Source organism: Protomyctophum parallelum (assembly GCF_964188405.1).
Source record: "Protomyctophum parallelum genome assembly, chromosome: 7".
Lineage (NCBI taxonomy): Eukaryota > Metazoa > Chordata > Actinopteri > Myctophiformes > Myctophidae > Protomyctophum > Protomyctophum parallelum.
In genome coordinates, this window is record NC_139705.1 from 42,329,865 (window position 1) to 42,354,002 (window position 24,138).

Consider the following 24,138-nt stretch of genomic DNA (forward strand, 5'->3'; position numbering starts at 1 on the left):
TGTTCTGAGTGTCATTCACCGGAACCAGCTACGCATCCCACCAATCAGCTGCAAGAGATCCCGGACACCGCCTCCTCGAAGTAGCCAATCGCCGATCGGAATGGGTCCCGTCATGTCGCTTGCCTGGTTTACATTTGCTGTTCAGTGCTCAGATCCGCTCTAGAGGCCGCCTACTGTAGCCGCTAATCTGAGCACACATACATGCACGCATACAGTCCGTTTCCGTGTCCGCTCAGGCCGGATGTGCAACTTGGAAAGTTGCATCCTTTTTTCCTTAGCTGTCGGGTGGAAACCTTGTATATACAAAACCATTTCTTTTTTTTAGCTTGTACATAGTACATCTGCTATTCTGACTACTTTTATGTGACATTCTTGATTCTTCTATGATGAAGTAGGGCGTTGATTGACGAAAAAATAAACATAAAAAGTTGGAATATGGAGATACGAGGTTTCAATGCTATAATAACTATTATTCTTATTAGCCTACACTTAAGCATGTTATACAGTGGTGTATCATATACAATTAAATTAACAACATAGTTTTAACGCATGATTTAATCATTTAAACAGAATTGGTTATCACCAGCAATTTTTGATCGCAAGCAAGCACAGCTGATGTGTACCGTTTTAGTTCGTCCTCGAGAGGGCGCCGTGACTGCACATGTCCCACACAAAACTAGCCATTCCTTGTAATGTACAGTATATAACACAAGTGTTTTGTTTTCACCAGTCCCCTAAATGCTGAATCATGAATAGGCCCAGTGCTACTGAAGTCATGACGTAAAGCTATTTTCATAATCAAACCTAAAATAGTCTTAGGTAGGCTAAATAATAATAATAATAATAATAATAATTTTAAAAAGCACTGAGAATGACTACTATAACCTTTTAATAATTAAGATATCTATCAAAACAAAATAGGCTATAACTCGGCCCCGTTTACAAATAACATTTTGAATTAATTTATTGCTGTATTTGTATTTCTCCCAGCAGTGAGGATATGCATTGCCAAAAGCACAGCCAAAAGTACACAAGTTTTGCAAATAGCCTATACAAATGAGTGCAAAACATTTCTGTAATAAAAAGACAGAAATCTGAATCATAGTGAGTACATGAGCACTAGTGAGACAACAGTCAGTGGATCATGGAGGCTATAAGCATCTCAGCTCACTGTTCTGAGTGTTTGGTCAGATCAATAAAGAGGAAAGATGCAATCATCCCTTTCTTAAGGTGGCATTGGTTGTTCACAAAGAGAAGGGTGTGTGCCGTTTCATAGTCAGCAGGTGCCAGCTGATAACTGATTGCCTTTGCAGAAGTACAGTACACCATGGGAGTCACTACAGTAGTGTCTGGTGCAGTATAACAGTTTAATATAGCCTAGAGATGCAAAGTTATAGCTTAATATGCCTTACCTGCTGTAACACTAATGGGATACCTTAAAAAAAGACTCAACGACAAAGCCCTGCCCTCTCACACTCTCTCTCTCTCTCTCTCTCTCTCTCTCTCTCTCTCTCACACACACACACACACACACACACACTGTATTTGGTGGTGTTTGTGGAATTGGTTGGATGACAATGTAATAATAACGTAAGAAATATCTACAGCACCAATGCAAAGGCCATAGATGAAGAGAGGGACACATGCATTGCAGGGCAGGCCCATTGCTCGAAAAGATGGGAACGTGGTGTGGGGCTACTGCAGGCTACTCATCTGGGTAAAAATGTTTTCTGCTTCATGGAATCAATTTGGACTCAGCTCATCAAGGCAGATTGGTCTGGGACTGGGAAGGTTTTGCGAAGCAGGTCAGCTCTGCACCTCAAACAAGGTTCTTCTGATAAAACAGAACCTATGAACCATCTGTGATTCTTGCTCCTCTCATGGGACCTGCTGGGATGCTATGGGATGCTGAACACATGGTAAGTGGCAGCAGCTTTAACAGAGGTTTAGATTTCACAGCGGTAGGCTACTGTTTCTGGGCCAGTTGAAACAGAATATGCTTATTATTGCTTAACTAACAAAAAGCTTATCCCCCCCCCCCCCCCTCTCACTCCCTCCCTCTCATTTTTTTATATCAAAATGTTTTGAACAATGCAAAAGAGGAAAATTACTATTAAATTACTATTTATAACAAGTTAACAACAACCATGCCCAAACGAAGCTTATACAAAAATAATCAGGCCTATTACCAATCTACCCAACTAGGCTATAATGTCGGGTATAATGTACATTTTAAAAACTTGCAGAAAAGTATAGGTTTCACACACTATAGCCTATACACACCACAACATGGCTATTTTAACAGGAAAACAATTTTGCGCTGGCTTCACATCACCAGATGATGGTGCACTTTGAGCTATGTAGCCTATAGATATTTTAGTCGCAAGTTAAAACTGAATATACAATATACCGTGTACGTTGTTTACACAATCTGCAACTGTTTTTTAGCATATATTATGTCTGCCTTTAGATTAATAACGTGTTTATAGCCTACTATGGTTATAGTAAAGTTTTATTCTGGAGTGTATCAGCTCCTGCTCCGTGTCAAAACATTAGACGCAAGTAAATGGTGAATTCTCATTGGATGCTAAGAATAGCGTGATTTCTTAACATTGTACAATTTGTCTACCGTATGGCGTATTTATTTGTTGTGCTTATTTGTTGTGGTATAAAAAGCAGTGTGTCGTTGCGGAGTGGGTGGGCTCAGTCAGTGCGGCTGCTTGTTATGACTGAAGGTCCTGTTTCAATAAGTGGCGTCAGGCAGACTCAAACCCTTTCACCTTCTCCGTCTATATTCCTTCCCAAATCGATCGATCGAACACGAGTGGAACTTTTATAACTTTGTCGTAGTTTTAATTTGAACTGCAACCGATCTAAAAGACTCGAGGATGGGATTCGTGGTGTGACTTTTGTTTCGAGAAAGACGTGGGGGAAAAAAAGACGAGCCCGTCGCGTTTGAAATGCGGACTGAATTAAAGTTTAGACAAATAAAAGGAGACCAATCAATCGGATCCACGCCGAGTCGCTGACCTTGATACATACACATTGCAGTCTGATACATCGTTGGATACATTGTGATACATTGTTTTGTTGCCCGTCCGTCCGTCCGTCTGTTTACAGCGTCGATTTTTTTGTTCCTCCTTTCTCGAATGCGTTCGTTGCAAATATGATGATGTCATCGACGCCACTTTTTCCTGAAGTTATGGCGGAGCAGAACTTTTCCAACTTGTCTTGGTAAGTTTTATGACCACACAGGCCTACGACACTGCTACTTTGACCGTTTGAAATGCCGATTACAACAGGCGAATCCCGTTTTCTCGCCAGACGAGCACACAAAGCATAATTTATAGAACTGTGCGTGTGTCTGTGTGTGCAATGAAGTTTTGGTTGTTAGTTCGCTGATGGCCTACTACTACAGGGCAGGCTCTAACAACATTAAAACCTTTCTGCAGGCAGCTTTCCTAGGTTTGATCGGCCACAGAACACAACGCCTGGATCGATGCAGTCTGACCACATATAGCCTATTCATTCTGTAGCCTATATTCGTGGCTTACGATATTGTCTATTATTTGATAAAACTTGTACATTATACGAACTATAGTCTCTAACTGAACGCATACGAGTATTAGTTCCGTATTTACATTAGGCTACTCTTTCGACGAAAATAAAATACGGTAGAGCTCCTTTCTGATGACATTGGTGTCACTGTCACTTATACCTCCATATACCTCTCTTCTCGACCAATGCCTGCCCTTTAACATTAATTCATTGGCATTTATGTCGGTTAAATTAATACCATATAACTCTATGGCAGTGGGTTCTCATAGTGGGGCCCTTAATTAGGTTCTAAATGAACCCCTAACAGGTCTGCAACTCGAGTGTACAAACTAATGCTACATGGACCTGTAGTGTGTAAGGGTCCATTTGTACCATCTTTAAGAGTTATGGGGCTCCTTGAAATTAAAAAGTTTGAGAACCCGTACTGCTCTAATATATTTTTACTTGGGCTGATTTGATATAACCTGTGACTGTCCTATGCCATGGCTTGTTGTGTGGAAATGTAGTTGTTTCACATTGATTGGTGACATTATGAAAGTGTGAGAGTGCACATATTATGTGAAGTTGGTGTTCTTCGTTTGTGTTGATGGTACCCTTTCCTGGATGGGTCACAAGCACTTTGTTTTGAACACAACTCTTGTGGCATGGTGGGCACAACAGACCCAGAATGGTGTCTGAGTCTGCCCCCACTCCTCTGTTGTGACATGTGAGCCTGCCAGCCTTGTAGTTAACCACTAACTGCACTAAATTATCTCCACAGTCTCTTAACGCACTGGTTCTCAAAGTGAGGTTTGAGGACCCCCAGGGGTCCTTGAAGGGTTTCCAGGTGGACCCCACTAAATGATCTCTACCGTCTCTTTACACACTGGTTCTCAAAGTGAGGTTTGAGGACCCCCAGGGGGTCCCTGAGAGGTTACCAAGTGGTCCCCACCAACATGAGGGACAGTTTAAACACAGTCCCATTTTATTTTCCGTTTGCATGTTTGCGATGCAAACGTGTGAAAGCACTGCTGAATCAGGCATCAGGGAGTGAAAGAGGGGTGGAGAACAGACAGACAGACAGACGGGCAAGCATACACTTTTAGAGTTGTGTTATATAGGGTATACGTAAGTATAGAGCCCTGCATTTGTACTGAAAACAGAGCAGTTTGTGATGGGTAGGTACAACCTAAACTAAAGTTTCATTTTTGGTGGCTGTCCCTCTAGTTGAAGCACGAGGGACCTTGAATTGAGTCCATGTTTTCTTCCCTGAACACAAACAAATGCATTTATTTTGGTTATTTTAATAACACTGGCTGATCAACTGGGTAGCCTAGCCACCCTCATGCCATACAGATTCAACCCCCACGTCCACGTTTTGCCATTACAGGCAAACATTAAAAAATCTTAAAAAATAGATCAAAAGACCTAGATGGGTTCTTTTTTTAATAGGACTTAACAAGTTAACAACAAGCGTGAACATAATGATCGTTGGTGTGATGAGCTTAGTCTGGCTGTTATTCTGTTGGTACAGAACTAAGAGTGTGTTTCTCCCCCCCCCCCCCCCCAACATCGGTAACTGCATTTTATGCAGCTGATGTGTCCTTATAACCCCTTTAAACCTGGCATCCCTATTTTAACCTACATAGAAAAATGTAAAACCTTTCAAAAATGGCAAGCTCCATAGCAATAATGCATCGCTACTTTCAATAGAGCTTACTGGTTACATAAAAAGTAACCTCGCGTCACAAGACTTTCCACCTCAGAGGAAAGCCTGGTCTGTATTCTTAAATCGCTTGTGTGATCCTGTCTAGACCGGATGGTAAAATCGGATCTGGTTTTCTGGCTTCTTCGGCGTCACTTTGTTTTGGTCCCCCCTGTTTGTTTTTAGTCTCGCCAGTCGCTACAAGATGGAATAAAAGATGGATATACCAAATTCCAAGAAGTACTTGAAGAAACTTGTTGGATCATTCTTGATCATCATATCAAGAATATGATGCCCTTGATTAGGAGAATGTTGCGTAATACTGATTCCGTTTAGGGGTTTCCGGCCTGATGACTACAAACCAGTAGACGTAAATTACCATTTACATGACGTAAATTACCATCTGCTCCCGACTGGATTATTAATCCGAAAATGGTATGCCTCCCACTCCCAGGCAACAAAGTCCCTGGACTCCAGAGCAGAACCTCTGCTCCAAATTTGGCCTGTTATAGGGCCATTAAACAGATTTTTTGCTAAACTCATTCCTACTAAACTAAGGAAGAAATGTAAGCATAGATTCACGTTTTGACCCATCACTCCTGAACCATAGTTTGTACGACAATACCCAGATTCCTTGGATCCTCTCTCCATATAGGCCCCAGCCATTTGTCCCAGATTACATTTTCCACGTTTTCTTCAAAACACTCTTTTTGCTAGTACTACTCTTTTGTCCAAAACGCACACATCGGTACACATTATCCCTGCGGTCATGTGATCAAGATGTATGTATAGTTAAAAATTTGAGATCCCATAGTGGCTATGACGTCTTCAAGTTTGTGCCCTGATCGAATCGAGAACTGTGCTCAAAGGAGTACACTTTTCTAATTTGTCTTTATTTGTGTGCAAGTTGCCTGTTCTCAACTACGTAAATCTGGCACTTTTTGACACAACCTCAGTAATCGGTAAAACTAGGACTAGGGGAATACGAACATTTTGCACATGTGTAGCATGTTGTATAATCCCAGCTACTTGTCTTGACAATACAGGGTTCAGTCCAAAGTTTATGGCCCGCAACACGGCCACTGCACTGGATCAGGTGAAAGCAGATTTCTCTCTTTCATAATATGTATGACTGTGAAGGAGACAAGGAGTAGCCCTGCCTGAAGGTCATGAGGCTAATATTTCCTCTGATTATGGGGGAGGGATTCCCTCTTGGACGCAGTAGTTGTTTCTTGTCCAACACGGGAGACCCAGGTTTAAATACTGGGTGTTACACTGGTGCCATGTCCTGGATTGGGTTTCCCGGTGGGGGGAGGTCAAAGGGGGAGTGACTGTGACGGAGTACTGCCTGAAGTGCATAAGCCTAATGTCTCCTGGTCAAGGGGGGGGGGGGGGGGGGGGATCCCTCTTGTCCCGGGGGGGGGGGGGGGGGGGGGGATCCCTCTTGTCCCGGCGTGGGCGTTTGTTTTCCCACACGTGATACCCGGATTTGAATCTCAGTATCGCAGGGATTACTGTGCTGATGTCCACCAAAGAAATGTCCTCCCTGAAAGTAGTCCTCGGCACAAGTAACGGAAATCATTCTACTTAACCACGTGAACCCTAGCGTGGCAAAAAACCTGCAGAAAAAGCCGACTGACGAGCTTGCAACTCCTTGAGGTGCAACGCCGTGTGAGCTTGTAAATCTGCTATTTTTACAGAAGAGATTTGGTGTAGCGAGGAATAAAACGAGGGGACAAGGGAATGGAATAGAGCCCTGCGGGACCCTGGTCAATAAAAACTTGTTGGGTAGACTCAGACTTCAGACTCAGACTCAGAGTCTGTATGCGAGGAGAAAGATAGCCTAAAGTAATATTGAATATTGATAAAGAGGTCATGGTGATGTGAGTTGTCCAACTATGGACGTGCAAAAGCTGTGTACACCGCATTTATAGGGACCTTGCATAGTATAATGTGAGGCCAACATTGTTCTGTTCTTCACAGATAAGATAAATGATTGTTATAGAGTTAGTTTACAATTGGGAAAACATGTTAGGATTAGGCATTTTGAGATTAGGTTTAAGGTTTGGGCATGGAGTTATGCCTGATTTATACTTGGTTGCACACCGATATTGCACACCACTATAACTATGTTTTGAGTTTGTTGATGGGCTATTTTGGGTTTATGATACCTTTTTAAGGTTCATTAAGTATTAAATCAATGGGATTCATTATGGTAAAAATGGCATTTATAAACCATCCCAGCATTTTGATGGCCTCACAAATATGGTAATACAAAAACGTGTGTGCTGGCGTGTGTGTTTTCCAGACCATTGAGAGCACTTGGCTTTGCTAATGGAGCACCTCCAGGGAGCATGGAAGACGCTGAGCAACGGCTTCGGAATGAAGGACTCAGTGTTCGAGGGCCCGTGCCTTTCGCCCACCATGGTCCAGGGCTTCCCGTACCAACGGCGCGCCTCAGATGACAGCAAGATGCCCGATTCTAAGGCTAGCAGCACTATCCGTGTCTACCTCCCCAACCAGCAACGTACTGTGGTGAGTGAGTGAGCTGAGCTGGTCTATCCGGCTGCCTCAGAGAGCCAGACTAGCCACTTAGACGCTGGTGGCCCTATTTTGGGCATGACAAAATACGACCTTCCCTAAAACACCCGGGACAACGCTCCATGCATACTAGACTTTTCTCCCTCCTGGCTCCCAAATTATGGAATAAGATCCCCATTGTGGACCGAGCTTGCAGACTGACTCCTGACTGATTGTTGCTGTAGTCTGAAAACCCACCTCATCCCCCTGCCCTAGCACCCACCTTGTCAGACTCCACCTCAGCCCCTAGAACTCCTCTCTCCGTGTGTCCTTTCTAGTCACCTTATGTTTGCTAGACTAGTCTTGACCACAACATTAAGAATGTTATTTAAATGGCATGTTTAGACAGACATTGTTTGCCTGGTAACTATCCTAGGGTTGACTAGATGACAATTTCCCAAATAATTCAAAAATAGGTAAAATAGCCAATCTACAGGCTCATAATGCGTCGCAAGCTTGTAGATTGGCTGTTTTTTGCTTTGCAGCACCATCAGGCTATACAGTGGCTAAGCTTGGTTTGTCACACTGGCCATGATACTTATAAAATGCTACAGCATCATTAACAGTTTGTCAGATGAAAATTGAATTAACATGCTCTTGGGATTGTAGGCAGAAAATAAGACTGAACTACTCCTGTGTGTGAATGTGTTGTCGTCCTTCAGGTGACTGTGCGACCAGGTATGACCCTGCACAGTTGCCTGAGCAAAGCCTTGAAGGTGCGGGGTTTGCAGCCAGAGTGCTGCGCTGTCTTTAAACTGCACCCTGGACAACGGAGGTGAGCGCTAGACACTTAACGCTGCAATCGTACCATTCCTGTCCTGCTTGGGATTTGAACCCTGGTTCAGAAATATCTACCACTAGGCTATTGTGTGTGTGTGTGTGTGTGTGTGTGTGTGTGTGTGTGTGTGTGTGTGTGTGTGTGTGTGTGTGTGTGTGTGTGTGTGTGTGTGTGTGTGTGTGTGTGTGTGTGTGTGTGTGTGTGTGTGTGTGTGTGTGTGTGTGTGTGTGTGTGTGTGTGTGTGTGTGTGTGTGTGTGTGTGTGTGTGTGTGTGTGTGTGTGGTGTGTTACTTAAATACTTAGAGTACCAACTTATAGTAGGCCTACTCAAACATAGAAATTAGCAGATGCTCATAACGTCACATCACAGATCAGCTTTCTAAAAATCTTTTTAATAATAAAATCTAGTGGGGTATAATAAATTAACTCTCTTGGCCCTTGACGCTATTGACGTAATGAAATCCCCCACTACCCTTGACGTAAATTACGTAATTGTTTTATTCCCTATAATCGGGGGCTTAATGTAACATAATGTAGCAACTTTTGGCTAGTTTGGCTAACGGACGATATAATCTACCTAAAACCGGCCGAAATCCTTGCGTACACGCTCTCGCACACGATCTTTATGTGCAATGTGCATAGCTGCGTAATGCGTGAATTCCGTTTGTGTCCGAGCATAGGCATGGTAACGCCCCGCCTGCCTGTGATTGGCCTACCGACACTGTCCTCCGAGGTGGATATGCTGGATGCCTGGATAGTCTGATGCGAGGGTGGTGGTGGGATAGTATGTTTATGCCGTTTGCTTTAATGGAATAATTGATTGAACATGCACGCCATAATATGATTTGATTTGGGTGTTTTCTCAAATAAAGTGTAATTTATTTGTGTAAACTTGAAACATTATTGTACTATAAAAAGGTCTATTTTCCCTTCATCTTTATCCTTTTTAGTGTAATAGTATTAGTTTACTATAATTAGATTAAATACACGATAATCAACAGTATCAAAGCAAACTGTATAAACAATAAGTTTGCCTCTTCTACAAAAATAAAACGTACAAGTCAGTTACAAGGCTCGTGTCGCGCGTGTCAAGCTGTCATTCTCTTGTAGCCTATTATTTATTTCTCTATCTCACCACGGAGTAACCTCGTGTCTCGGAGGACAGTCAAGACGGGCAGTGTCAGTAGACCAATCACAGGCAGGCGGGGCGTTACCATGCCTCAGCCATGCCTATGCTCGGACACAAACAGAATTCACACCTGCGTAATATGCGATATTCGGGGCTTGATTAGAGCTTAATTTGACTTGGATATTAAAATAAACGATGATCGCTTAGCATCCCGGACAGATGACTGTGTAACACAGTGCAGAAAGCTAGCGGATGTTGTGATCCGTTTAACCGGAAATGACATCGCCAGATTCGCTCTATTCGGTCAAAATCGGCATAATGGTGAAGTTAACCGCCACCATCAGGACTGGGTCTCTAATACTATTGTGTATATCACATCAGTTCCCAGGACACCCAGCAAACTTGCAGCACCAAACCAAGCTACTCCTTATACATTTGAGTTGGCAGTGCCCAGACTCGAACCCATGACCTAGTGTTCCAAAGGCAGTAGCTCTAGCTACTGTGCTATCCGTTGTTTTGACCATTTCTGGTCAAAACAACACTTATTGCACGGAGCATAGCGGTCGCTGTAATGGCGCCGGCTGTACTTCTCATCAGCTAGTGAGAGATCAACACACACACACACACCATTCAGTCAACATCCAGTTCTGGTCGCAGTGTTTTGGATCTTCAAAATAAGGGTTGAACGGGGGGATATCCTGGCATATAGTAACCATTATTTAATTAATTAATGGCTTAGGGTTAACATACTAATGTTTCGTGAAAAACATTGATTGAAGCCTGATGCCTAAAATATCTAGCTATTGGATGAGCTTGTAGATCAATTATTTTTGGCATCTCCACTGCATGCAACCAAGTATAAATTGTGCCTTAGGACTCTGGGAAAAGGGAGCCAAAATATAACTTATTTTATGATTATTTGTTGTGGTCTTTCCTAATGGATACAGGTCTATGTGAAGGAGTATTATTATTATTATTACTGTTCCTCATGGAGTTTCTTTGATCAATTCAGTAAAAAGCTGCGTATGGACTGGAACACGGACTCCACGTCGCTAATAGGTGAAGAACTGCTAGTGGAGGTGTTAGATCATGTGCCCTTAACTACACACAACTTTGTAAGTACCCATGTTATTTACAGTAATGCTCCAGACACGCTGCTTGTTGTTTTTCCACTGTGAAAGGAATAAATTGTTATCTCTTTAATTTTCAGGTTCGCAAAACATTTCTGAAGCTAGCCTTCTGCGATATTTGCCAGAAGTTTCTTTTGAATGGTTTCCGATGCCAAACGTGCGGCTACAAGTTCCACGAGCATTGTAGCACCAAAGTGCCCACGATGTGTGTGGACTGGAGTAATATCAGACAACTCCTGTAAGTCTCCTCACTGGGGGAAGGGTAATCTAAAAATAATTACTTTAGCTGTTCTTTTTGTTTGAGATGACATAACTTTCTTAGAATAATTTATGCTATAGTTTGTGGTTGAAATATGATGGGGCAAATGAAACTTGATATCAATCGCAACTAAGGAGATTAACTCTTTGCCATGTCATCTTAAACTAGTTTCATATTTCATCAGCGATGACATTGTCAGGATAAAAGAGGGAGAACGAGCTCTGCTGAGCCTGCAGGTCCTTTAACTTGGAGTAGTTATAAGCTCATGTACAAAGCTTTGCATACTTGCACTGAGAATAGAGCATTGTTTTGCATGCAGGCTTTAGGGCTGACAATAAGCATTCACAGATGAATATCAGTGACAGTTAAAGAGATAAGGCTTTCTGTGACTACCATTTTGCTGACAACCTTTGTTAATCTGGCATCTCTCTCCCTCACAAAGACATGCATGCACTCCGTTCACACAATAGACTCATATACGTCCATCTCTCTGTGTGTGTGTCCGTCTGCAGGCTGTTTCCTACGCCAGGTGAAAGTGGTGGGCCGTCTCTGCCCCCACTGACCTCTCGGCGAATGAGAGAGTCCTTGACTCGATTTCCTAATAGGTAAGACAAACGCTCTGACCCTCGAATCATGATCCCTGTGCTTACGTAACCAAGTAGCCCTGCCCGCGCTCATAAGCCTTGTGTAATAACCCCCCTCCCCCCGCACGCACGCACGCTCACTTTCAAAACTGCTGTACCATTACTACTTGGGCCACAGATCCTTGGTAACCTTGTACCAACAGCAGGAAGCACATCTTGACAAGGGGGAAAAACTATTTTGTGGGTTAATGGAGGTTTTGTTGGGATGCAGATTCGTGCAACATTTATTTAGGGCAGTGGTTCCCAAACGTTTTTTGTGTCAAGGACCCCCAAATGAACATTTATTAGGCTACAACCCCCCCCCCCCCCCCATTTGAAAACATATGCCAGTGACACCGATGAGGGAGGATTTTTACGGCTCTAGCAGTGATTCCGAAACACATTAATTTCATGGACCCCCAGTTTCACACGCATTATGCCACGGACCCCTGATTTAATGGCATTTCTATCTCTGGGACCCCAATTTATATTGTAAAACCACTGTTAATTTAACTCTGAGAGTGTGCACTCTCTGAGTTACAGACCCATAAGGATCCATTTGGTTGTAAATTATCATTTAGCTGGGTCCCCCCTGGAACTCCCTCAAGTACCCCTGGGGGTCCCCGGACCCCACTTTGGGAACCACTGATTTAGGGTGGACATACTACTTATGCAGACCCCGGTCACCTGAACAATTCTCTTTGAATTGCTTCTTTGCACCTCAGTTGGTGCACTGTAGTCGTTACCATAAAGTGGAAACGGTTCCTGTTTTAATGACGTCTTCACTCTTAATGCCCGATTAATGGCGGCTTACCAGCCCATGTGACAAGAACTGATGTAACACGAGGTGTGAAAAGAGCCTGTTGTTTGAGGAGCACTTAACGTAGTATAAAAATACCTGTAGCCAAATTAGTACTCGCAAAGTATCAAGTTGTTCCAAGCAGAGCAATCTCAAAGACGTTTTCGAAACACCGTTTTGTGTTGCCAAAAGGGGGATTTGGGCTGGTGGTGAAGTGCACACTATTGGCTGTAATTTGATCTTGGTTTATAGACACTCAAATGGACTCTCACTCTCTGTTTTCACCAATAGGCCACAGTGTAGTGCAGAGGCAGACTAGGGACATCTCTGGATTGGTAAATAACATTGGCACAAATGGACATCATCCATTGCTGTCACTGTTGTTGTATATGTTAATTTGTGTTTAACTTGTGCTGCTGCAGTGTGAAGAAACCGAACAAATATGTTTACCCCTGTGTACCTACTAACAATAAAGGCTCCCTTGATCAGATGTTTAACTTCTTACATTGGTGTAAGGTAGTGTTCATATTTGAACTTGTTTTTGTTGGACAAGCATTTGGATTGTTTGCCGTTTTCTTAATTACTTGGCTGACGAGCTTCGCTCTGCACACTTGAGGCAAACACCCTGGCTTGGCAAACATAAAGGGCAAAATGGCTCCACACACTGCAACAATGGGATATGGGGTTGGTCAATAGTAACGTATCTAGAATTTATGTTGCATGTTTGTTTCTGAGAAAAGGTGGCTTCAGTAGTCTAGCCTCTAGCGTTGTCTATTTGTATGTACTCACCGGGCCTTGCCATTTCTGATCAAACAGACTTCCTCTTGCCTTCTCGGAGGAAGAAGCAGCAAATGGTGCTAAAAAAAAGTGTCTTAACCACATTAACTCTGGCATCCCTATTTTGGGCAAAAGAAGAATAATTGAAACATTATAAAAAGGATTTCACATTTTAGCAACACTCACCCTCCCCAAGCCCCCCCTAAATCCCTCCCCGGCATCCACGTCGCATCACAACGTGTTGTAAGTTGTCTGCTTTAGCTATTTTTAATGCAATGAATTACTGTATATGGTTAACTGCGATGACAGAGGTGATTCCTGCAATGAGAGAAAGTGAGACAAAACGGCAGAAATGAAACCGAACTGTTGCATCCACCACACCCCAAACAGTCCAAATGAATTTACAATTTTTATTTTGTATTTCTAGTTTGTCCTACAGACTCAGTAACATTAGCAATGCATCTTCTGTCCTCCTTGCAGCACCATGCACCGCTACTCTACACCGCACGCCTTCAACTACACCACACCCTACCCACCCACAGGGGGCAGTCTGTCCCAGAGGCAGCGCTCCACCTCGACACCCAACGTCCACATGGTTAGCACCACCCTGCCCGTCGACAGCAGCATGATCGAGGTAACTACACACCACGCGGGCCCCCCGGGTCCTCCTGGAGGTCTGGGCAGCCGGTCTTAAAATACCAGCCTAGAGAGTGATCTTACCCTCTTATACGCGCAGCAGGCATTCCAACCCGCCTGCTGTAACGTACCACTGTGTTAAGTCATCACAACTGGATGCGGTTCAGCTTCATTTGCATGCTTCTCTTATTCTGCCCCCTCTCTGCCTCTCTTAGTTTGTACCCCTTTTTTAAAGGGATTGTAAGTGATAGTGTTTTGTTAAAATAATGCTCCAAATTATGATAAATTAATACATTTTTATAGAGCAGTGGTTCTCAAACCTTTGCATTGCAAGGACCCTTGTCCCTCTGTCACTCTGTGACCACTGTCACAAATGGACCCGTAAGCGATACCCCTCAAGGAAACCCAAGGGTCCCTCGAACCCACTTTGAGAACCACTGCTATAGAATGTTTGTTCAGTTCTCCATCTGTCTTTTAGTAAACAGAAAATAAATGTTCATGTCAGGATACCAATTTCATCCAATCAGGAATGAGAACTTCTACAGGATGTAGAAATTGGAAGTGATTAAAGCGGACATGAGCTCCGTGGGGTTCTCTCTCCAGATACAATTTGTAACTCACCTGAAAATGTAAATTATTTAATGTTTACTAAAGAACTAGAGAGACTGGGAGATCTCCAACATTGCTGAACACTATTGACATAATTATCGGATTGTAGAGATTTTGCTTTTTAGCAATACACGTTTTGTTCTAATAATGATATCTCAAATTTAGATAGCCTTTTCTTAGCAGCTTTCCTGATAAAGTTGATGTTAGAAAAGTGCTAAGATGGTAAGATTATGGAATAAAATCACAAAACGATAGAAATCACTTGCAGCACCTTTCAACCATCTTATCCTATGTTGTTTGTCCTTTATTTCCTTTCAACCATCTTATCCTATGTTGTTTGTCCTTTATTTCCTGTGCCTGTTTAGTTGGTTCTGTTTGTTTTCACCTGGGTGCTGCTGGACGCATCCCACCATAACCATTCTGCATGCTTTGTAATGGGGCTGAGCCATAAATCGATATTGCATCGATATATATAATATTGATTGAACATGATTTTCAAAAGAAATGTTATATTATCGCGACGATATCAGATTATCAATATTGTGATTGTTTATCGCCCAGCCCCACCTTGTAAGAACACTGGTTCTCAACGTCAGGTCCGGGGACCACCAGGGGTTCAAATGGACCCTCACAAGTCTGTAAATCTTAGAGCATGTATAAATCGAACCTTCTATTTGTACACTGAGTTCAAACAACACTGAGGATTTTGCAGTGTATATTGGACTCCCCAGAGATTGAAAATAAATGTTATCAAATGGTGGTCCGTGGCCTAATGCATGTTAAAATGGGGGTCCTTGAAATTCAAAAGGTTGAGAATCACTGTTGTAGAATATTCCTCCTGATTTGAAACTCTTCCCAATTACACACCCTGGGCTTTTACCAGTTCTTCTAGCCTTACTTTCCTTTCCTCTACTGTCTTCCCTTTCCCTGCTGTCTTCCCTTTCCCTGCTGTCTTCACTGGTGTCTTGTCTGTTCCCCTGCTGGGGAATAGCTAGACTGCCTGAATGCCTCCCCAAGCACCTGGTGCCATAGATTCTGGCTGAAGAGGAGAGTAGGTAATGTTCACTTTGTTGAGGCGGCGCCCGAGAGTCCCAACAAGGTTAGGAAGCTGTGTGTCTGTGTGCAGTCTGTAAACGGGTTATCCATGTTTTTGTGCAACTCTGTTGTAGGGCTGCAACTATCAATTATTTCAGTCGCGATCATTTATTTTCGATTAATCGCATAATCGAGAAGCCTTTTTCTTTTCTTTCTTTTTTACGGTTTCACACTTTTTTATTTTGATCTATTAGATCTAATCTTCTATACGAGTAAATGTATTACTATTATTAATCACTTAAGCTCTATTTAATATCTTGTGGTACAGCAGTGTAACAGAAATTGTGAAAATGGATGATCGACAAGCTCAACGACACACGAGAGCTTGCAAATATATATATTGTATACATCATGTTTTTCAAAATAGATTTTTGTTAACTGTCAAGAATGACCTGCATTCGATTTTTTTTTGTCAAAGCAGTCATCATATTTTCATATGTTTTTTTTTTTCTGTCTCTGTAGGACGCGATGCGTGACCATGACTCTGGTGAGTGACTACGTGAACACTTGATTTACTGAGCCGAGGAACACACAACTCGGCTAGCTTACATTGGTACGAATCCACAGACTCTGGGAGTCCTGTCCTGAATGCTTCCTCTTCCATCCCTTCCACGTGTTTAGAGGGCAGTTGTTCCCCCAGCCAGAGCCCTACAGGGTGGTCCCAGTCCCACTCCCACAAACTACCTACGCCTGCCCAGAGAGAGAGGGCCACGTCCTTCAACACTCAGGAGAAAAACAAAATTGTAGGTTCTGCATCCTTCTTTCTCATCATACATTCTGATGGCACCGCAGATAACCCACCAGATATAATATTCAAATTCTGTCTACCTCTTGTCTGTATATAACTTGTACCATATAATATAAAAACAGAATAGGGCATTGCAGTGGCAGCAATTCTGTGGTGCCACAGATATAAAACCCATTCACTCTTAGAAAATATTTACCTGTAGGCCAATATAAATTATTTTTAGCCTGGCACAAAGTTCTATATTATATTATATACGTACTATATTTAATAATTACCATTTTTATATACAGTATATTATTTGTTTGGACACAGAATCAAATGTATGGGCATGATTCACCAGGAGCCTGGATGGCTTTGTTCCAGGCTTTAAAAATAAATCGAAATGTTTTCTGAAAGCTCCAAGTGAAAATTGAATAGGTTTCTATCTGTGGCACCACTACTAGGCCCTATACTTGCAAGCTTCTGCTGCCATTGAGCCGTTCACACCAAGAATGATAAACTACTGTATGTCTTTTTTTTTATCGTTCTAACTCAAGCAGATGGCAGAGTTCACACCACAACTATAAGTGTGGTGAATGATAATTTGGATCACTTTCAGATTGACTTCATGGCGTACATGTTTGCTTTGTGTCCAATCCAGAGACCCAGGGACAAGCGGGACTCTAGTTACTACTGGGAGATTGATTCCAGCGAGGTGTGTCTACAATCCCGCATTGGTTCGGGCTCCTTCGGGACCGTATACAAAGGGAAATGGCATGGTGAGAATATTTGCCACTTCTTAACAATAGTATCTCTGACAGTTTAGTGTCTTGTCATGTCTCCTTTGAGGTAGTGAACATTGGTCAATTTACAAGTGACATGTTATGTAACCTTATGGCTGTGACATGACGCGCCGGCTTCCTGCATTGAGCACTACTGCCTGTGTTGCCAGATTTTGCAAGAGAAATTAGCAACTAGGTCTAGGAAAACCAGCCCAAAAGAATGAGGCCACATGAGACGTTTACACGTATATGCATTGGGGATTCGAAAAAGAAAATGTGAAATATTTGGAATATTATTTTTGAAACATTTTAACACAAATCTTGTATGGGGGGGGCGGTCCCTTGACACAAAATATTTTCAGATGGGGGTTAGGGACAAATGCATATTAATTGGGGGTCCTTGACATGAAAATATTTGAGAGCCACTCAACCACTTAGAAAGGAAGCCCAAATAAGCAACTACACTTTAAAAACGAGCCCTCTGGGGGGGTCCCAGCCAACAAAGCATATAGGATGTTTAAATGGTTTATACCTACTCTAGGTGATGTAGCAGTGAAGATTTTAAAGGTGGTTGACCCCACACCAGAGCAGTTCCAGGCCTTCAGAAATGAAGTAGCTGTCCTGAGGTAAGAAATATAATATATACAGTATTAACACAACACAGATGCAATGTTTTCCCTAGAATCAAGTTTTTATTGGTCGAATCTGTCTACCGTGACAGTTACGAACATCGGATGAATTCTCTGTAGATCATCTTGAGGCTGTTATCTCATCTTTTATTCTGGTAATTTCCTCTTCCGCACCGCACTCCTCTGACCACAGGAAAACGCGACACGTCAACATCCTGTTGTTCATGGGCTACATGACGAAGGACAACCTGGCCATTGTGACCCAGTGGTGTGAGGGCAGCAGCCTCTACAAGCACCTCCACGTCCAGGAGACCAACTACCAGATGTTTCAGCTCATTGACATCGCCAGGCAGACCGCTCAGGGCATGGAGTAGGTTTCCAACAATATCATTCTCATGGATTCAAGTTCTCAAGTCGCCACGACTAATTTCAGTCATTTGGTTTCCATAGAGAAGACATTCTGTCTTCTATGAAAGCAAAAAATAGAATAGAATGGAAAAATAGAATATCTACAAGCTCTCAATGCGGCTTGTAGATTTTCGATAATCTTTTTAAAGAATTTGAAGTGGTCAAACTAGCAATTATGACAAACCCCCAATAGGATATTTCATGGAAAGCAAAGCTTAAAGCCTCAATCCGTAATTTCTCCAAAAGGTTGGCCGTATACAATAGGTAGAACAGCAGGAACAATATTACAAAAACATCACAATTGTACTTTGTGTCAATTGGAAATGTGCGAGTGTCATGTCGCAGTCCTGTCACACTGTCTCACAAATTACCCTATTCATTCTGATTGCGCAATGTATTGCACAATGCCAAATGCCATTATATAACGTCTCTTTCAGCTACTTGCACGCCAAGAACATCATTCATCGCGACATGAAATCCAACAGTATCCTTTTTCCAGTTGAAATTTCTGAGTGGGGGGCATTGCATTCATAGGTAAAAGAATATTTCACAAGGTTGATCCTGTTAACACTTTTGCTGCCGTAAATATACACCAATTTAATCTGAGCACCCACCATTGCCGTAGGTCTACATCAATTGGTCTTTTATAGTGGTTATGATAGATCGAGTAGTAATGCTACTTATGTTAGCACTGGGTTAGGGGTGATGTAAACGGAAAGGAAAATACCCACTGTTTGTGTTCCTTTCAAATGCCTTTATCTTGGATTCCTTGTCCCAGATTGCATTCCTGGTCAAAACGAGCTTTATTCTACGGTCTATAGCCAAAGTAGTGATTGCCACGGCAAGATGTGTTGTGACGATGCTCTCCACACATCGTAAGTAACATCCGGTTCCAGTTTTTGGGGTCCCATGGATCCTCCAAAATAAGGAAAAATGTTGGCGGTGAACAAATGAATTAATGCTGTCAGGAAAAGTTTTAACGTTTCCGTCGTGGACTTTAGTGGCGCTTCCTTGACAGAAACATAGACATCTTCTTGCACGAAGGGCTGACGGTGAAAATCGGGGACTTTGGTCTGGCTACGGTGAAGGCCAGATGGAGCGGCTCCCATCTGGTGGAGCAGCCATCTGGCTCTATTCTCTGGATGGTCAGTAAGACAAGTGATTTCTGTACCATCTATTGACAAGTATTTGAGACATTAATTTGAGACATTAATTCACCGGCACTTCTGCCAGAATGTAGACTCGGCACACGCAGGCAATAATTTAAGACGGTTGAGCTTTAAAATGTGTTTTTGTTAATACTTTTCCTCGTGTCCAAAGGCTCCTGAGGTCATCCGGATGGACAACAACCCCTACAGCTTCCAGTCTGACGTGTATTCCTACGGCGTCGTTCTGTATGAGCTGATGACAGGGGAGCTGCCATACTCTCACATAGCTAACCGAGATCAGGTGAGGTTAGCCCATCCTGTGGCTCAAACGGCGTTGCTGTCTGTTTCTCCATAGTCCATATTATATGTTTTACGTAAGGTAATGCCCTACTTCATCATACAAGAGTGTCACACAAAAGTAGCAGAAAGAGACCCATTTACAAGCTCAGATGGCATCACATCGTGGCACGTTATGAGCTTGTAGATCTGCTGTTTTGACAGTTTTTTATTTTCTTTTTTTTAAAGTAAATCTGTCTTTGCCTTTTTATAAATAACTAAATTGGATCCATTGAAACATTGTCCCTTTTTTTTCTTCTTCCATTTCCTGAAAATTAATTGTTTTAATAATGGCTCAGATGTATATAGCACTTTTCTATATGGACCTGAAGAGGTGGGTTTTGAAGGGAAGGAGGGAGGGGCCTCTTTCATATGGTTGGAGAGTGCATTCCAGAGGGAGGGGACGGCAAAGCTCACTGTACCTGAGGGAACGGCGACGTTTTGGACATAGCGAGGTGTCTAATGTGTGATGCCGTTGTGTGGGATGTACACGCAGATTAGACACCCCAACGGACCGACATGCGAAACAACGGTCGGACACTCGCTGCTCCCGTGCTTGTGGTTAGGGTTAGAGTTAGTGTGTCGGTCTAATGACAGTCGGACCAGTATGTCTAAACTAAAGCCTGTACCCCGTTGTGTAGCAAAATTCTAACCGGCAACCTTTGTCCTTTGTGCTCTGTTCCTGTGGTTTACCAATGTCCACCCTATATAAACACAAAGTGATTGGTCATAACTTGTAGGCCTGTGACCTTCAACGCAGTGTTTGATTTAAGTCAAACAAAATTTTAACGGGTGACTCATTTATTTTGCACATTGGACACATGTTGTGTAGTGTTCAGTGTTGCTTTTCGTGGAGGGGTCAGAATAAAATTTAGACCTAAACTGTTATTCGTCTATAGTAATATGTTTGGAATAAGTCCAAATAATTAACTACACTTTGAAGACAAGCAAGAACAATCCGCAACTACAATATTTTACAATCAACTTTGCATAAAAACAAGCCCAAAGTTGCTTATAATAAGCAGACGTGGCAACACTGCTAGTGTTCCCTGGCTGGCTGTGAAGCCCTGCCACCCTGGAGCCACGGGACTAATTTTAGAGCCAGTAACACAACCCTATGTGTGTCTGTGGTTCTATGTATGTCTACTGAGACCATTCTACAGTTCAGGCCAGGAACCTGTCCTCTTATACACTTTATCCCTTGTCTACCCGTAGATTGTGAATATGAGTGATTCATTGCTCTGCTTGAAATTACTTGGCTGAAGATATGAGTTGTAAAGCGCATGGCTTTGCTCTTAAGCGTTTATTACTGATCACCATACGCTCATGTCACCGCGATAGCTTGGGTGTTTCAGATGCCAGTCAGACTGCTTGATGGTCCTCTCGGCCCGGGTCATCTGGGGCTGATGATGATATCCACACCCCATGGGCCATAATTCAGCTCAGATATTGTGGCTTCTACATTTTTATTTATCTTCTTGTCATTCAAATTTTAGCCACAACCTCAGACGCCGGCAGGCTCAGGCAACAGGCTTTTTTCCCCAGGACATGAAACAGTTTGAGAACCACTGCAGATAAAATACACATCCTCTAACTACCGTTTACTGTCTCACTCGTTTGATAGATCATCTTCATGGTGGGCCGATGCTTCCTCTCTCCAGACCTCAGTAAACTCTACAAGAGTTGCCCCAAAGCCATGAAGAGACTGGTGGCCGACTGCATCAATAAGTCCAAGGAAGGGAGGCCGCTTTTCCCACAGGTACACCAACATGTGGTGTCTGCAGCCAAATTCATATCATTTTGACACAAAACGTCCGAGAACCACTGGACTAAATATATTTGTTTGTCTCGTGGTTGCGTGTGCGTTTCCAGATCTTGTCGTCCATCGAGCTCCTCCAGCACGCCCTCCCTAAGATCAACCGCAGTGCCTCGGAACCCTCGCTGCACAGGGCCTCGAAGGCCGAGGATATCAACGTCTTCACCCTCACCTCCAGACTGCCTGTGTTCTAGAGCTTCAGAAAGCATTACACCACCTTCTGCTGCCCCCCTCTGCTCCTCCAGCGCCAAATATCTTACACACAGGACGAAATGAGCATCAAGCACAGATGTAGGTGAACATTTATCAAACGTACTGCAGGAAGAGAGGAGAGTGGGTGGAAGTGGAAGCTGGGAACGACTATGGAGGGGTTTGATCGATTGGTAGGAATCGATCAAAAAAACTGATGGATCTCTACCTGGGAATCCAGTTATTTGCTAACCACTGCAGGAATGATTGGTGTTCCGCAAGAACTCTCGCCACACACCCCTCCACCCGTCTTCTGCGGCAATGTAGTTAATGAGATGAGTAAATATAATGTGCAGTCGTGCACGCACGCCTCCCTAGTGACGAGACATGCTACGTGCACGCACATCTACCTAAAGACGGAACACACAACGTGCACGCACACCTACCTATAGACACACGCACACAGACGTTTGAAGGAAACTCGAGAGAAAGACTGAATTGTCTCTTGGGTTTGAGCTCTGCACAAAGCGTTTCTGATGAGAAGGACCTTCAAAAGCTTACTTGCCTTAAGAGAAAACCAAGCCTGAACTGAGGCTCCATTCATACTTGGTCGCGCGACCTTGTCACTCGACAGAAATGACGCGGTAAAACGCACAATTTGGGTCAACAAGGCCGTACGGCGGGAGTATAAATGAGTCTTATTTACTCTGCACAACTTCACCTCTGACCATCAAAAGAAAGCAGTTGGATGTAGTCCATTTAATGCTTAATTTATACCTTGCCGTACGATGGTGTCGCACGCCACAAATGGCACAACGGCGATGTGCCGTAAGCTTGTAGATCGGCTATTTTCGGCGCGAGACACCGGCGCACAACAAAGTATAAAACGGGCTTTAGTTGCACAGTAGTATTTGATTCTGCATTGTCTTAATCAGAATGGAATAGATATGGGAATTTTATTGTCATCTTTATCTTTTAATTTTTTTTTTCTTTTTTCTTTTTTTTTCATTCTGGAGGATTATATTCTGTCAGACAGGAAGCATGAGTGATTGAGGAAAACGTTGAATTTGCACATTTTAACAAAAGCAATGGCTATATGTGTTGACCGTCCAGAGCCTTGATCTGACCTTTCTGGTCACTCCTTATCATGGGTCATGTGGTATCGTGAGCTGGATATTTTGGCAGTTGTCTTAAATATTTAAAAAATGATTTGGAAACTAATTAGCCTTTTTGTCTATCATGTCTCGTTCAAGAGTTTAAAAACGTTTTATTGGTGAGAAAGTTCTTTATTCACTGTTTTAATAAAAATTAAGTTAAATTCCTTTGCCAATGCTGGTCTGTGGTCTGTGTCTGCTTGTGCAGGTGTACCCAAACCTTTTCCATGCCACGGACTCTGGCTGCAAGCCTACCTATTGAAACGTGTGTACGTTTTCAAAAAGATTGTGTGTAAAAAGAATTCCCCCCCTTTCTTTTCTTCTCCTTTCCAAATTCCCCCCCAAGCCCAAACATTGAAACCGTAATCTAATTTCAAACTAACTACTGATCTGCTAGTTTTAAAATTGAACAGAGAAATTGAGGGTCATATTGAAACCACCTGCGTATATACAGCTTGCCGTCCTGTGAACAACGGGCCCCGCTGTGAAATCCCCACACATGTGCAATACTTGGTAGCGGGGTGTTAATGTTTGCTGTTGCAGTGGCAAAGTGGTGGAACCTCGAAGGAGACACAGTCAGACACTCACTCCACCGGGGGGGTGGGGGGACGACTCCTACCATGGGCTGATGCCACTGCACAGCCACTGGCAAGTAGCTTGGCTTGGCCAGCCTCATAGCGGGGATTCACTGAAGATTCTTCGAGGAAACATCAGTGAACCCTCGCTATGAGTCTGGCCGCGCCAGGCTAACTGGCAAGCTCACTGGTACAACACGCCAGCCAACAAGGCCCTGCTGTGGTCACATGCTTCACAGGGAGAAGACAGTCCTGTTTTTGTTTTGAAGGTAAACATCCATTATCTACATCCTGCTGGGCAAGACCACTTGAACCCAGCAACCTTCAAGTCGGAACTTAAGTCATTGTACATTATATTTAGCGTTTTTATTATTATTCAGGTTTTTGACCTTATCCCATCACAAATTTAATGATGTAAACATTCTGAGTGCTTTTATTTTAAGCCCCTTTTTTTGTAGGGAAGGAATAACCCTGGTGTCATCAAAAATGGTGACTCACGTTCAGATCAAAGACATCTGGTGACTTCTGGCCTTCTATCCCCGCATCAGTTTGGCTAAATGTGTTTATCTGTTCTATTTCTGTTTCCTGACGGGCCACAGAGACTGCCTTAAATAAGACCACAAGAACCCTGATGTCCTGGCATGACTGGCTCCATCTAGTGGCTACTGTAGGCTACATTCATGTTTGAATGCTTGCTGGATATGATGACACTGCACC

The 24,138-nt window shown here is 43.0% G+C and overlaps 1 protein-coding gene across 3 annotated transcripts; it reads left to right on the forward strand.

The window, feature by feature from the left end:
- Positions 1 to 1,743: 1,743 nt before the first annotated feature.
- Positions 1,744 to 23,022, forward strand: raf1a (Raf-1 proto-oncogene, serine/threonine kinase a). 3 transcript variants are annotated; one of them, XM_083769610.1, is made up of 18 exons: positions 1,744 to 1,919; positions 7,551 to 7,777; positions 8,485 to 8,597; positions 10,742 to 10,844; positions 10,940 to 11,097; positions 11,631 to 11,723; positions 13,798 to 13,951; positions 15,554 to 15,661; positions 16,120 to 16,144; positions 16,279 to 16,400; positions 17,046 to 17,163; positions 17,708 to 17,792; positions 17,989 to 18,165; positions 18,641 to 18,687; positions 19,230 to 19,348; positions 19,524 to 19,652; positions 21,312 to 21,446; positions 21,560 to 23,022. In XM_083769610.1, the coding sequence occupies exons 2-18, from the start codon at positions 7,577 to 7,579 to the stop codon at positions 21,695 to 21,697; spliced, it is 2,025 nt and encodes a 674-aa protein (XP_083625736.1). In that variant the 5' UTR covers positions 1,744 to 1,919; positions 7,551 to 7,576; the 3' UTR covers positions 21,698 to 23,022. The 3 variants fall into 3 exon arrangements, with proteins under 3 accessions (XP_083625736.1, XP_083625735.1, XP_083625737.1); XM_083769609.1 differs by lacking the exon at positions 1,744 to 1,919 and adding an exon at positions 2,713 to 3,234; XM_083769611.1 differs by lacking the exons at positions 1,744 to 1,919; positions 15,554 to 15,661 and adding an exon at positions 2,713 to 3,234.
- The last annotated feature ends 1,116 nt before the right edge of the window (positions 23,023 to 24,138 follow it).

Coding starts and splice junctions, on each gene's coding strand:
- raf1a (XM_083769610.1), top strand. CDS start 7,577: ATGGAGCACCTCCAGGGAGCATGGAAGACGCTGAGCAACGGCTTCGGA. Junction 11,098..11,630: donor AGTAATATCAGACAACTCCT/GTAAGTCTCCTC, acceptor GTCCGTCTGCAG/GCTGTTTCCTACGCCAGGTG. Junction 18,166..18,640: donor CAGACCGCTCAGGGCATGGA/GTAGGTTTCCAA, acceptor CGTCTCTTTCAG/CTACTTGCACGCCAAGAACA.